Consider the following 15,395-nt stretch of genomic DNA (forward strand, 5'->3'; position numbering starts at 1 on the left):
TGTCATCTCATCTGAACTGATATCATCCCCACTCCTCTCCTCCCCATTCCTCTCCTTTCCATTCCTCTTCTCTCCATTCCTCTCCTCTCCACTGAAGACAGGAACATCAACAACCATCACAAATAATCATGAGGTAGAACGCGAAGAAGTAAAGCAGAAAGAAAAATATAAGGTGGAACACTAAAACTTTCCTGCCTCGTGTTTCATTGTGAGCAGACGTGAGCTTACCGAGGAAGAGCGCCTCTCGCACTGTGTTGGGGGGCGGTGTGACCCTCTGCACGACGCTCTCACTGTCGCCCTGCCACAGCACCGGCGCCACCTCCGCCACGCAGCGCAGCTTCATGGACCCCGACACGAAGTGCGCCCCCGACACCGCGAACCGCAGTCCAAGCGACGAAGACACCAGGCCGTGCGCGTGGCGCTGCAGCGGGTGCGCCTCCAGTCGCGGGTCGTCCCCCGGCACCTGCCACAACACGCCATGTAATTCCCATCATCATTGCAACCAAATCGCTCTGCATGACCGGGTAACTGAAGTTTGGGAAGAAATAGAAGAAAGAAACACAAATTAAATTCTAAAATCGCTCTGCATGACCGGGTAACTGTTTGAAGTTTGGGAAGAAATAGAAGAAAGAAACGCAAATTAAATTCTAAAATCGCTCTGCATGACCGGGTAACTGTTTGAAGTTTGGGAAGAAATAGAAGAAAGAAACGCAAATTAAATTCTACAAAGTTATAGCTATATCTATTACTATACGAGTGGGCTGTTCCGAACAACAGATACTACAAAAAAAAAGAAGAAAAATCACGTTCACCGGTAGCAGAGGTGAAGTTCATGAGAGATACAAGGGGTTATACTAAAATGGGCAAAATAAGGAATGAAACAATAAGATCAGATTTCCAAATATTTTCACTTAGTTTCAAGACAGAACTGCGTAGAATGAAACAGATAGATGATAGAATGGTACAAAATAGATTGCCAAAAAGAAAATGAATTGTTGCTCGACTGGAAAGAGAGAACGGGGTAGACCTTGTAAGGGGCTGATGGATGACATAGGCTGGAACAGGTAACTGCAACACTAAACCCTTAGAAGGAGATGATCGTGATGATTATGATATGAAACTTCCTGGGAAGTGCTCTTGCCCGCAAAGGTCTCGAGTTCGAGTCTCGGTCCGGCACACAGTTTTAATCTGCCAGGAAGTTTCATGTCAGCGCACACTCCGCTGCAGAGAGAAAATCTCGTTCTGGATGATTACGATAGTTCTTACGCTATGATATTCAGTCTTTAGTTTGGACCAAGCAGTATGGGATACTAGGAAGATATTTGGGACGAGAATTAAGAGTTCAGAAAGAAGGAATGGAAACACTGAGGTAGACCTATGATGTTGTAATTCTAGTGAAGTCTAAGGGCCTGGAAAATCAGTTGAACGGAAGGAATAGTTCTGTAAAATTATCATCAAAAGTAAAATAAGGATAGCAGAGAGGAGTCGCATAACGGAATTGATAATGGAGCAATTATAATAGAAATTGAATAACTAAAGGTAGAACACATGTTTTGTTATGTGGGCATCAAAATAAGTCATAATGGCAGCAGTAGAAGAGGTATAAAGTTTTGATTTCTAGTAAAAAATTCTTTTCGAAAAAAATGAATTATGTTAATACATCAAATAAAAATGAGTATTAGCAAGTATTTTCTGAAAATATTTGTTAGATTGTAGTCTTGTACGGTCATGATTCGTAGACAATAAACGGTGTAGACAAGCAGAGAATAAAACGTTACGAAATATGTTGCTACAGAAGATAAATCTGGTTCCGAATGTAATAGGCCCACCCAATTTTCCTCTATCGCCGTATTAACTCACATTCGGAAGAACGACGGTTCAAATCCCAGTATGGAATACAGATTTAGGGTTTCCGTGATTTCTGTAGATCACTCCAGGCAAAAGCCGGCTTTATTCCCTTGAAAACAGCACCGTCGATTTCCTTCCCCATTCCTGAAACATTCCGAGATTGTGCTCTGTCCTTAATGCTTTGACGTCGGGGCATCGGATCCTAATCTTCTTTCTTTCCCTCCTTTCTTCATTACTTATTTGTTCTGTCTATCTGAGCTTCATAATTATTTCGCAACACCATACTTCAATAGTCTCTATTCTCATCCTGTCTGAAGTCTACGTTTCATTCCTGTACAAGGTTACACGTCTGACAAATACCTAACTAAAAGGTTTCCGTAGACTTAAATTTGTATAAGAAGTTAACAAATTTCACCTTTTTCAGAAACGCTGATTTTGCTTATATCCTTTTTACGTTGACTATCCTCAATCATTTTGTTGCCCAAAAAGCAAGCTTTTCGTACTACCTTACTCTCTAATTTTATACTCCAATATCCTGAGCATTGCCTGATTTATATCGACTACACTGCATTACTCTATTACTCTTGTTTAACATAATTTATGTTCATCTGATTACATGTTTACAGTACGTGATTGTTTCTGTTCAACTGATCTACCAAATTGTTTCCCGTCTATCACAGAATTATAATGTAATCGCTTCAAAATGGTTCAAATGGCTCTGAGCACTATGGGACTTAACAGCTGTGGTCATCAGTCCCCTAGAACTCAGAACTACTTAAACCTAACTAACCTAAGGACATCACACACATCCATGCCCGAGGCAGGGTTCGAACCTGCGACCGTAGCAGTCTCGCGGTTCCGGACTGAGCGCCTAGAACCGCGAGACCACCGCGGCCGGCAATGTGATCGGTAAATCTATATAATTTTTATTCTACCTCTTCCTTAATTTTCCCTAATGTTCTTTACAGCTTGATCGATAGACGGCCTAGTCAATCTGACTCCCTTATTGCCTCCTTTTCATGTCCATGTAATCTTATGGCTACCGTCTGGTTTCTGTACAAAGTTAAGATGGCCATACTCCCAATGTAACTTATCACTGATGAATGTTGAAGTCTGCATTCGACTCAACATTGTCCCGGTACAGCGGAAGTCAGTGATGTGGAATGGAAAGACGACAAGGGTACCTGGCCAGATGAGTATAGGGTAATGTCAACAGCGCACTAAATGTTAAAACTGGAACAGAGTTCGTTGTGAATAGGAAGATAGCGCAGAAACTGCGTTACCATGAACAATTAAGTGATACGTTTGTTCTCATCGGAATGGACAGCATAAGAACAGCCACAACCATTGTTCAGGTATACATGTCGACGACAAAAGCCGAAGACAAAGAGACAGAGAAGTTATATGTGGATACTCAAGTCTTAATTCACTAAGTAAATGGGACTGTGATGCTGTTGTAGGGGAAGGAGTTCACGAAAGGGTTACGGGAGAATATGGCATGGTAGAGAGGAGAGGAGAGGAGATAGACTAATTGAGTCTTGTAATAAATTTCAGTTGGTAATAGCGAGTACTCTCTTCAAGAATCACAAGAAAAAAGGATATCCTTGGGAAAATCCTGATGTTCTGAAAGGGAAGATTGCAGTTAGGTTACGTACTGGATTGCAAGGCGGACTCAGGAGCCAGGATCACTTATAGACTGAAATCACAATTCTGTACTGATGAAGAGTAGCATGAGGTTTAAGAGATTAAACAGCAAGAATCAGTGCTCAAAGACTGGGATACGGAAGTGCTAAGGGATGAAGAGATGCGCCTGAAGCTATTTAAGGTTATAGATACTGCAATAACTAATAACTCAGTAGGCATTTCAGTTGAAGAGGAATATAAATTTCTAAAAAAGGCAATCACATAAGTGGGAAGGAAAAACATACGTTCAAAGAAGGTAACTGACAGGAAATCATGGGTAACAGAAGAAATACTAAAAAAGTACAAAAATTTTCAGGCATATTCAGGAATACAGAAATATGAGTCACGTAGCAATGAAATAAATAGGAACTGCAGGAAATCTGAGACGAAATTGCTATATGAAAAATGTGAAGAAAACGAAAGAGGAATGATTGTCTGAAGGACTGATTCGGTATATAGAAAAGCGAAAACAACCTTCGGTGAATGTTGGAGCAATGGTGCTAAGAAAACGAAAAAGGAATTATTGTCTGAAGGATTGACTCAGCATATAGAAAAGCGAAAACAACCTTCGCTGAATGTTAGAGCAATGGTGCTAAGGTTAAGAGTGAAATGGAAAAACCACTACTGAACGCAGAGGAGAGATCAGATAGGTGGAAAGAATACACCGAAAGCCTGTATGCGGGGACGACTTGTCTGATGGTGTGACAGAAGAAGAAACAGGAGTGGATAGAGAAGAGGTAGAAGATCGAGTATTAGAATCAGAATTTAAAAGATCTTTGGAAGACTTAAGATGGAAGAAGTCCGATGGACAGATAACATTCCATCAGAATTTCTGAAATCATTGGGTGAAGTGGCAACAAAACGACTATTCATTTTGTTGGGAAGAATTTATGAGTCTCGCGATACACCATATGACCTTCGGAAAAACTTCGTCCATACGATTCTGCAGACTACGAGAATCGACAAGTGCGAAAATTATCGCACAGTAAGCTTAACACCTCAAGCACCCAAATAGCTGACAAGAATTACACACAGAAGTATGGAAAAGAAAATTGACGATCTATTAGGTGATGGTCGGCTTGGCGTTATGAAAGGTAAATATACGAGGGACGCAGTTCTGATATTGCAGTTGATAGTGGAAGCAAGACTGAAGACAAATCAAGACATTTTCGCAGCCTTTGTAGACTTGGAAAAAGCGTTCGATGGTGCAAAATGTTCGAATTTCTAAGATAAATAGAGGTAAGCTATAGGGAAAGGCAGGTAATATAATGTACAACAAACAAGAGGGATCAATAATAGTGGAAGGCCAAGAGTGAAGTGCTCAAATTAAAAAAGGGTGTAAGACAGGGATGTAGTCTTTCGCCCCCACCGTTCATCGAAAAAGTGATGATGGAAATGAAAGTTCAAGAGTGGGATTAAAATTCAAGGTGTAAGGACAACAGTAATGTTTGCTGGTGACGTCGCTATCCTCAGTGAGAGTGAGGAAGAATTTACAGGACCTTCTCTATGGAATGAATAGACTGATGAGTACAGAATATGGATTGAGAATAAACCGATGAAATACGAAATTAGTGAGAAGTAGCAGAGATGAGAACAGCGAGAAAACGTGAGGACGAGAGATCAAGAGGCAGGTGATGTTATGGAATTCTGCTACCTACGCTGCAAAATAAGCCATGACGCTCGGAACCATGAGGACATAATAAGTAGACTAGCATTGACAAGAAGAGCACTCCCGGCCAATAGAAGTCTAACGTCAAACATAGGCCTTAATTTGACGAAGAAATTTCTGAGAACGCAGCGTTGTGTGGCAGTGAAACCTGGACCGAGAGGAAACGGGAACAGAAAAGGATCGAATCATTTGAGATGTAGTGCTGCATAAACTTAGTGTACTGATAATGTACGGAGTGAGGAAATCTCCAGAGAATCGGCAGGGAAAGGGAAGTGTGGAAAAAACTGACACAAAAAAATTTCTGAGAACGCAGCATTGTGTGGCAGTGAAACCTGGACCGAGAGGAAACGGGAACAGAAAAGGATCGAATCATTTGAGATATAGTGCTGCATAAAGTTAGTGCACTGATAATGCACGGAGTGAGGAAGTCTCCAAAGAATCGGCGGGGAAAGGGAAGTGTGGAAAAAACTGACACAAAGAAGGACATGATGGGGCTATCTGTTAAGCTGTTAAGATATAACAGAATGCCATGGGGCAAGATGGAGCTGTAGCGGGTAAAAACCCTAGGGGAAGACAGAGATTGGAATATACGCAGCAAATAATTGAGGACGTAGTTTGAAATCGCTGCTCTGGGTTGAGGAGGTGGGCGCAAGACAGGAATTAATGGAGGGCAAAAGACTGCAGACACCAATGAAATTAAAAAGAAAGGAAAGTAATCTGATATGAGTGTATAATTCCAGTGCTCACCTCTTTATCGTTGATGAACCATTTGATTACGGACGCTGGGTACGACCTGCCCGACGTGCAGTTGAGGCTGATCTCATCACCCACTTGGTACAGCCGCTCTTCCCCGAAGATGTGCGGCCCGTCTTTAGGAAGAGCTGGAGAGACACAAGTATTCTACAGTTGTTGACTGCTGTTGCCGGCTGCAAAAGGGAATTCAGCAGCGTTAAGGTGGCTCAGCGCAGAGCGCTTCCGGTACTCACAGACGACCTCCATGTGCGCCTCCTGCTGGGCGGACGCGAACGACGGCGCCTCGGCAGACACCTCACACCGGTACTCGCCCGTCGACTTGAGGTTGACGCTGCGCAGCACCACCTGCTTGTCGTCCGACAGCTGGTTCTGCGGGAACATCAAACACAGTTCAGCCTTGTGGGCGTGAAACCGCTAACCTGCGAACTGTTTTCTGCACCGACTTTCTATAGCTCGCAGGTAACCTCGCAGTTAGAAGGTGGTTAGAGAGGACACGTGATCGAAACTTCTCTACTGTCGCACCAGCATCTTGAAGTTACCATCGCAGAGTACTCCTTTAAGTTGTAAGCGAGTGTCCTGGCACTCTTGTTACAAAACTGTGCCCACATCGATGTTGTTTCCCTATTCAGATACTGACATGATCAACCAATGCCCTTGTGGAGCTTATTTACTTGAAGAATTGCCACCATTTATGATACAGATTTAATTACGACAGAGAGCGTTGGCGGTTTACAAAAATCCTCTTTTGGCATGATACATTTATATCTTAATGAGTACAACATTTTTATCTATTTCATTTTGAACGTTAAACAGCCATTGTTAATACAGATTTATTAACGCCAAGACACGTTCATGTCATTACCCATCCTCAGTTCGAGTAATAAATTTATATCATCCTCAATGCAGCGCCCTCATACTCCTCATTTTGAAAATTTCAGCTACATTTCATTCTGTAACATTTTCTGCTTTTATACACACTAAAGTTTCACCTTATGAACTAGTTTATCGACAGACACAAATTTTTACCCCATTGGTTCCTTTTTCTAGTAAATTCTTTTAGTTATTTCACTCTTTCTGTTACCTAATCTTCCACTTGTAGACAATAAAACTGCAGTGAGTTTTACTTTTTTGATTAACATGCCAGCCTTATTTCCAGTAGCATGCTATCTGCCGTTTCTAAGATAAAATACCGAATATATTCACACGATTTACGATATGTAAATTCACAAATACTGTTATTATTACTCTTATTATTACTTTTTGAGTAATTCTTTTATGTGTTTAAGTATTTTCTGTTTGGTTTACTTAGTTTGTGAGTAATGACGAAATTTTTATGGATGATTTTTCAATTATTCTCTCAGTAACTTTGAGTTTCAAGCATTTTTAGCGAAGTGAAGGATTTCTATGACGTGTTCTCCGTAGACTTACAAAACGACATCCACTTCTTCCAATAGTTCACCACACAAAATGAATACCCTCAAGCTGTCACGTTTTAAACGTATACATCCACAATCTAAGCTTACAAGGAAAGGAAGCGCGTCAGTTGTAGATCAAAATTCTTCTAGTTCGGTAAACAGGACGATTTTCTATTGGAAAAACCGACCACGCCGTTGGCAGGTTGTTAAATGTCTGCCAACCGCAGAAACATTTGACAGCACCTACAGACGAGAGAACAGTACAAATCTATCTTTTTTTTATAATTACCCAGCTCATTGAGGGCAAGAGGTAAGGAAGAAGAGAATGAGACTTTCCTAATGCTGTGCTGATATTCTTGAGTGAATGTCGCACCTTTTTGGTGGATGAGCACTGCCTTCCTCCAAGAATGCTGTTCGATGAGTGATATTGCGATAATAATACTGTAATATATGAAGTAGCATGTAGTAGACGACTTTCGTGGTTAATATTCATAAACATAATAGGTTGAAATTATGTAAAAGATGTACTGTGCGTGGTGGAATTTTCGTGTTATTATGTTATGTGTTCGAAGACCCTGAAACAACTACGGTGGACTGACGACTGTACAGTAACGGCAGCTTAGGAAGTTGGGCGCTGTATTCGCCGAACCGACAGCCATGCCACGCCAGAGGACGAAGTCGTCGGGCCAGCAGATCTGACACAGAATAAATTATAACATCGTTAATATGAAAAAGAACTTGTTACTATTGTAATTTTGTTGAGTTCATGTCTGTATTCCATTGAAGTCAGTCATTTGATGGGAATGTATACCATACTATGTGTATTGTGAAAATTATCAATAAACCAACGGAGAAGATAATTATTATGAAAATAAAAAAAACCTGCTGTTGGAGATTTTTATTTTCGAAGTGCGTATGCCTGAAGTTTGCTATTAAAACCGAATGAAGATCCTAATCAGCTAAAAATGAGAGATAAGGGGTTAAATAATACGTAACTAAGAAACTTTAAAAAATCATATGACTGCTCAGTTTTTCTTTTCTTTTTTGCTTAAGTCGCGTTTAATTTGTTTTCATGATTGAGAGTGAAGTGAGTTTTTCTGAAAAATGTGGGCATAGTTAAAGGTAATATGAAAATCCTTGACAGTTTTTAAAGTTTGTTGAAAGTTTAATACATATTGAAAAGTGAAATATTTTGACAGCTACGCAACGCGAATCAGAGATATGCTTAACGATTTGCGCGCTTCACTGTTTACAAGTACCCGCGAGCATCTCTGGTTGTCTTTACAACAGAAACTAACTGCAGTATATTCGAATACGAAAAGCTCCTTGAAATTGGTATTTCCAACATGAAATTTTATGACAGAGTAAAATATATTAGAGCTCTGTTGTTCTTTTCGAAAATACGAACCGGCAAAATATACAGACTGATTCTTCAACAGAGACAACATTAAATACCGGCCTATTCAGTTTAACTGACAGCTCTGTCGGACTGATCTGTGGATAAATTTCTGTGGCCAGTACGTGTCCAGGTGCCCGCGCGTCGTAATGCGTCAGTGCAAACAGAATAGCTAGACCGCGCCATATTCTCTGACAGGTGATATTTCAACACTAATGATCCTGCTTGCAAAAGCGTAGCTCAACAAATTATGAAGTCATTTGAGTGCGTAATGAGGTATCAAACTCGTTGAAGAATATAATAACGCCGTAACAAAAGAAGAAACAATTTGTTTTGCAGACCTTTGATGGACAGTGTAAAATATACCGAACATCTATGAAATCATTTCCTAGGAAAGAATATTCACTATCAATGGTTCCATAGAAGTTTAGATAAAGGCACTTCTCTCTTACACAATTTTTGACGGTTATTAATGGAAAAAATTCTGTTTCACGTTACAATGTGACAAGAAATTCTGAGAAATAGTTTTTTTTTGGCAAATTCACTTCGAAAAGACAAACAGCCTGTTGATTTCTGTCTCATGTTCTTCGGCCGACGTTTGTATGACGGTTTATCGACGTTTCGCCAGCACTAGTAGCTGACATTTGTCAGAGCTTCACCCTCCATTGCCGATGGCTAAAGTCCAGCTCGCGGCCGTAAATTATACGAGGTGTCTCAGAAGGTATAGTCAACTTTCGAGGACATGAGAGGAACGAATATTCGTAGTAAAAAAGTCTACTGAATACTGTCGAACAAATCTATTGACTGCTCTTTACTATCCTTGTTTTGGGAAGAGGTAGTATGGATCAAAACAAGAAAATGTTGACGAGTAAAAACTGGCTCTAAAATGTCTACCTTAAGAGCTACGAGCATTTGTCCAGTGGAAGTCTTTTGAGTTGACGCCATTTCGGCGACTTGCGAGTCGCTGATGATGATATGATTATGAGGATGACACACACAGGCAGACAGACAGACACACACACACACACACACACACACACACACACACACACACACACGGGAATCAAACCCGATCTCCTGAGATCGAGAGTCAGTATGCTACCCACAAGACCACGAGCTGCTGGCACATGTTCCGCAGAAGACACGGGTTGCACGTTAACGAAGATGAATAAGTGTTCATAGTTCGATTCTACCATCTCTCAAGATATGAAGAGCAAACAGTTTGCAGGAGAAGAGATCTAAGATGAAGAAGTTAGCTACTGAGCCCCGAATTTTCGTTTCGGATCATTGTTCCCGCCATATCCCTGAAAACTGACATTTCCTCCTGGGACACCCTGTATGTCCTTAACGTGCCAGTGTCTGAGGGATTTTCTCTGGTCATTACTGCTGTGGTTCTTCCCATTCTATCTGCAACGGTCGTTCGCTGCGGAAAAAACACCGATCAAACGTTGGCCGAAGATCCCATGACACAAGTCAAGGGTCAGTTTGTCAACAAGCGGTCACGAAAGCCTCAATTTTTTTGTATGGTTTCAGAATGTTGTTTAAAAGTGCTGCGATGGCGTTGAATTGTGACCATAAATTTTTTTGGGAATAAAAACTTAAATTGCTAGCCAGGGAAGATTTTACCACTTTTGAATAACGTTTTCAACATAAAACCGTTTAGAGTTCGCCCACAGGTTGTCCAGAATCTTTGCGAAGATAATTTTATAAATTACTCGTACAGGAACAGGGGGCGGGAGTAGCGAAGTATAAGGTTTCAGAAAGGACCAAAAGCTAAGAGGGACACTAATGCACATTCTTGTAAAATCAGGTAGTTCTTTTAAAAATAAAAACCTGGTAGTCCTATACGTAAGTCAAACCTCAGCCTAAGTTATTATCTTCATTTATGTAGAAGAAAATGTGGTAAAATCGAAGGAATCTTTATGAAAGAATCCACATAGCACATGTGAAAAGGTTTTCAAGGTTCCAGCCGCGTCAAGTGGGTAAAAACCCACGACACTCGGCTAGAAGCTCGAGCTGAGCACAATGTGAAGCTGTGGTTTCGTAACTCGTACTATAGTTTCTCGTCTGTGGCCAATTATTTGTTTTCAATTGATCTACATGTGCAACTTCCGTATTTTACCTTCCGAATATAATACCCAATTATGTTGCAATGTAAAAACATTGCAAAACTTAGAGAAAAAGGACGAGAGATGAATTGGGACACCCATCTCGCTTTTGTCGAGTAGAACAAGCATACTATATATATATATATATATATATATATATATATATATATATATATATATATAGAGAGAGAGAGAGAGAGAGAGAGAGAGAGAGAGAGAGAGAGTGGTCCATTGATCGGGCCAAATATCTCACGAAAATCGAAAAAACTACAAAGAACGGATCTTGTCTAGCTTGAAGGGGGAAACCAGATAGCGCATTGGTTGGCCCGCTAGATGGCGCTGCCATAGGTGAAACGGATATCAACTGCGTTTTTTTAAATAGGAACCCACACTTTTTATTACATATTCGTGTAGTACGTAAAAAAATAGGAATGTTTTAGTTGGACCACTTTTTTCGCTTTGTGATAGATGATACTTCAATAGTCACAAACATATGGCTCACAATTTTAGACGAACAGTTGGTAACAGGTAGGTTTTTTAAATTAAAATACAGAACGTAGGTACGTTTGAACATTTTATTTAGGTTATTCCAATGTGATACATGTACCTTTGTGAACATATCATTTCCGAAAACAGATGGTGTTAGAGCGTGATTACCTGTAAATACCACATTAATGCAATAAATGCTCAAAATGATGTCCGTCAACCTCAGTTCATTTGGCAATACGTGTAACGACATTCCTCTCAACAGCAAGTAGTTCGCCTTCCGTAATGTTCGCACATGCAATGAAAATGCGCTGACGCGTGGTGTCAGGCGTTGTCGGTGGATCACGATAGAAAATATCCTTCATCTTTCCCCACAGATAGAAATCCGGGGACGTCAGATCCGGTGAACGTGCGGGCCATGGTATGGGGCTTCGACGACCAATCCACCTGTCATGACATATGCTATTCAATACCGCTTCAACCGCACGCGAGCTATGTGCCGGACATCCATCAAGTTGGAAGTACAATCGCAAATCTGTCATGCACTGAAACATCTTGTAGTGACATCGGTAGAACATTACGTAGGAGATCAGCATACATTGCACCATTTAGATTGCCATCGATAAAATGGAGGCCAATTATCTTTCCTTCCACAATGCCGCAACATACATTAACCCGCCTAGGTCGCTGCTGTTTAACTTGTCGCAGCCATCGTGGATTTTCCGTTGTCCAATAGTGTATATTATGCCGCTTTACGTTACCGCTGTTGGTGAATGACGCTAAGTCGCTAAATAGAACGCGTGCAAAAAATCTGTCATCGTCCCGTAATTTCTCTTGTGCCCAGTGGCAAAATTGTACACGACGTTCAAAGTCGTCGCCATGCAATTCCTGGTGCATAGAAATATGGTACGAGTGTAATCGATGTTGATGTAGCATTCTCAACACCGAGGTTTTTGAGATTCCCGATTCTCGAGCAATTTGTCTGCTAGTAATGTGCGGATTAGCCGTGACAGCAGCTAAAACCCATACTTGGGCATCATCATTTGTTGCAGGTCGTGGTTGGCGTTTCACATGTGGCTGAATACTTCCTGTTTCCTTAAATAACGTAACTATCCGGCGAACGGTCCGGACACTCGCATGATGTAGTCCAGGATACTGAGCAGCGTACATAGCACAAGCCCCTTGGGCATTTTGATCACAACTGCCATACATAAACACGATATCGACCTTTTCCGCAATTGGTAACCGGTTCATTTTAACACGGGTAATGTATCACGAAGCAAATACAGTCCGCACTGGCGGAGTGTTACGTGATACCTCGTATTTATACGTTTGTGACTATTACAGCGCCCTCTATCACAAAGCGAAAGAAATGGTCCAACTAAAACATTCCTATTTATTTACGTACTACACGAATATGTAATATGAAATGGGGGTGCCTATTTAAAAAAGACTCAGTTGATATCCGTTTGATCTATGGCAGTGCCATCTAGACGGCCAAACAAAGCGTCATCTGGTTTCCCCCTTCAAGTTAGACAAGTTTCGTTCTTTGTAGTTTTTTCGTTTGACGCTTATCTCGGAGATCAATGGACTACCATTAACGTTGAACATAAATAGAGTTCTTATAGATCGTGACACTATACTAAACACCATTTTATATGCAGATTACTAAATTATGATTACAGGGAATGAAGGTGACTATCAGATAGGAGTCTAAAGTTTCAGCAAATATCCTCAGATTACAATGTAACGTTGTCAGTAGAAAAAACTAAAGTGATGGCATTTCAGAGCAGAGTACCAGTAAGATCTAAAATAGTCTTGAATAATAAAATCTTGGAGCAAGTAAAGCATTTTAAATATCTAGGTTGCGAAAACGCATACGAGTATAACCATGACTTGGAACAAAATGAATCAAATTTACTTCAGCATGTGAAACCATCGTAAAACGTTTGCAGAATAAAGCCACGAAAGGAATCCCAGGCTGAAGTTTTATAAAAAAATAACAGTACCAACCCGTGAAGCATGGGCAACAACAGGACATCAAGAATGTAGAATACAGGCTCAAGAAATGAGATTTATAGGAAGGGTAGAAGGATGTACAAGGGAAGAACTAAAAAGAAATGAGGATATAAGGAAATATTTAGAAAAATGGGAGATAATGGAAGGAACAAGTAGACCGATGGGTGAAGAAATGTTCCCGGTAAAGGCTGTAAATTATAAAAACACTGCAAGCAGAACTGTAGGAAGACTGTGCAAGATATTGTTACCGTAACAATCAATCTACCTAATACACAAAATGAAAAAAGAAGAAGGCAAAGAACACTTTACTCAAGGAAACGCCCTGATCATCTTGCACGTTCTCGGGAATTTGAACGGCTGTAGTTTCTACTTGCTTTCAGTCGTTTGCAGCAAGGCTATGTTGGCTAACATGATATAAAGCTCTCTCCCGTGTCCCACCCTCCACCACCACCAGCACCCGTCTCTGTGCCCCCATGATCACAGAAAAATTACCTTGCCGCCGCAAGATGCGTTTTAACATAAATCAAGCCATGCTGACGAAATTCGAAGTGCAGTAGTTCGATATGAATGTGAAGACGACCGACAACATAACTCGAAATCTGTAATTCGAATATGCATTAAAGTTTCGTAGGCGGTAAGCGTCTTTTTTCATTAAGCTTACGGGAACAGATCAGTCAGTCATCCAGACTATTGCCCCCAAAAGTAATGTAAGGGTTGTTAGCTGTCTACTGGTACCATATGTTAATTTGGCCTTGTTTCATGATGGCACTTTTTACTTTTTATTTACTTATTCACCCTTATCTCATAAGTCTGTACAGACTTTCAAACACACCGCATTAGTTTTACTCAAAGTTGCTCAAGAATTGTCAATAATTTTAACACAATGAGGTATATTAAAATGGTAGTAATAGCATAAAAATTATTAGTGAATAACAGTACTCACTAGGAACAAATATGTTGTAACAGCAGAACAAAACAGATGAAGCTAGTAATAATATTAGTCATAACAACAATAACACAAAGTAAATATATACATGTGTAACAGTAGTACTTGCTGTAATAGCGAGCTACGAGGGAAAGAAATTTAAATAAACAAAGCCAAATAAGAATTCTGGGAAATGAGGAGGATCGGGCTGGAATGAAAGATATTTACACTGATCATCATAAAAGGAACTGCACCCAAAAGGACCCGACCAATCCACTGCAAGTTGGATGGGTATGTTGCACACCATCACCTGTACCAATTAATACTTCTGCAAGCACAGAAAATGGGTGAGGCCGCAATGTCATGCCCATTGGTTGATACAGCTTCACTTGACCATCCCGTGGATAATCACTGTGGCCAGACGACTAGCTGGACACTGGGTTGCACAGCTACTCGTATACAATAAAGGCTACATCGTGCGACCTTGTGAGGCGGAGTGGCCGGCCGTTGTGGCCAAGCGGTTCTATGCGCTTCAGTCCCATAGTGCTCAGGGCCATTTGAATCATTTTTGAGGCTGAGTGGCTGTTGTCGTATTGCGCACCACATTGGTAGCACAGACACCATCATTCTCTGTGGCTGTCGGCAGTGGATACAGGATGACTAGCATGCATGACATGTAGGATCTGGACACCTCAAAAGGAGGAACGGCCGACGGATCGTGCGCCAAACGCGAACAGATACAACGGTAACGACAGGGGCCATCCAGTGCACTCTCCTCCCTTCTATACAACAGCGCTTAAGTGATAATACCATTAGAAGTTCATTGATTAACCCAGGGCTCGTCGCACGCCAACCGTTACAATGTCGGCCACTGACACCAGTGCATCGCTGCGTTCGACTCACCTGTCTATGGCAACTACGGAAGTGAGGCCCTGGAGACTGGCAGCAGGTAATCTTTAGTGACGAGTCCTACTTCTGTTGTGACTGGAGGTAGAGATTAAAATGTGTGTGTTCAAATGTGTGTGACTTCCTAAGGGACCAAATTGCTGAGGTCATCGATCCATAGACTTACACACTACTTAAACTACCTTAA

At 41.0% G+C, this 15,395-nt stretch overlaps 1 protein-coding gene across 1 annotated transcript in view; it reads right to left on the minus strand.

Moving 5' to 3' along the window:
* LOC126419064 (uncharacterized) overlaps nt 1-15,395 on the minus strand; it is a 188,563-nt gene that overhangs the window by 24,308 nt on the left and 148,860 nt on the right. Inside the window, exons 3-5 of the mRNA XM_050086146.1 lie at nt 6,187-6,322; nt 5,948-6,081; nt 229-463 (exon numbers count right to left, since the gene is read on the minus strand). Of these exons, the coding sequence (XP_049942103.1) occupies nt 229-463; nt 5,948-6,081; nt 6,187-6,322 (505 nt within the window). The remainder of the gene's footprint in view (nt 1-228; nt 464-5,947; nt 6,082-6,186; nt 6,323-15,395) is intronic.

The sequence above is a fragment of the Schistocerca serialis genome, chromosome 1, assembly GCF_023864345.2.
Source record: "Schistocerca serialis cubense isolate TAMUIC-IGC-003099 chromosome 1, iqSchSeri2.2, whole genome shotgun sequence".
Taxonomy (NCBI): Eukaryota; Metazoa; Arthropoda; class Insecta; order Orthoptera; family Acrididae; genus Schistocerca; species Schistocerca serialis.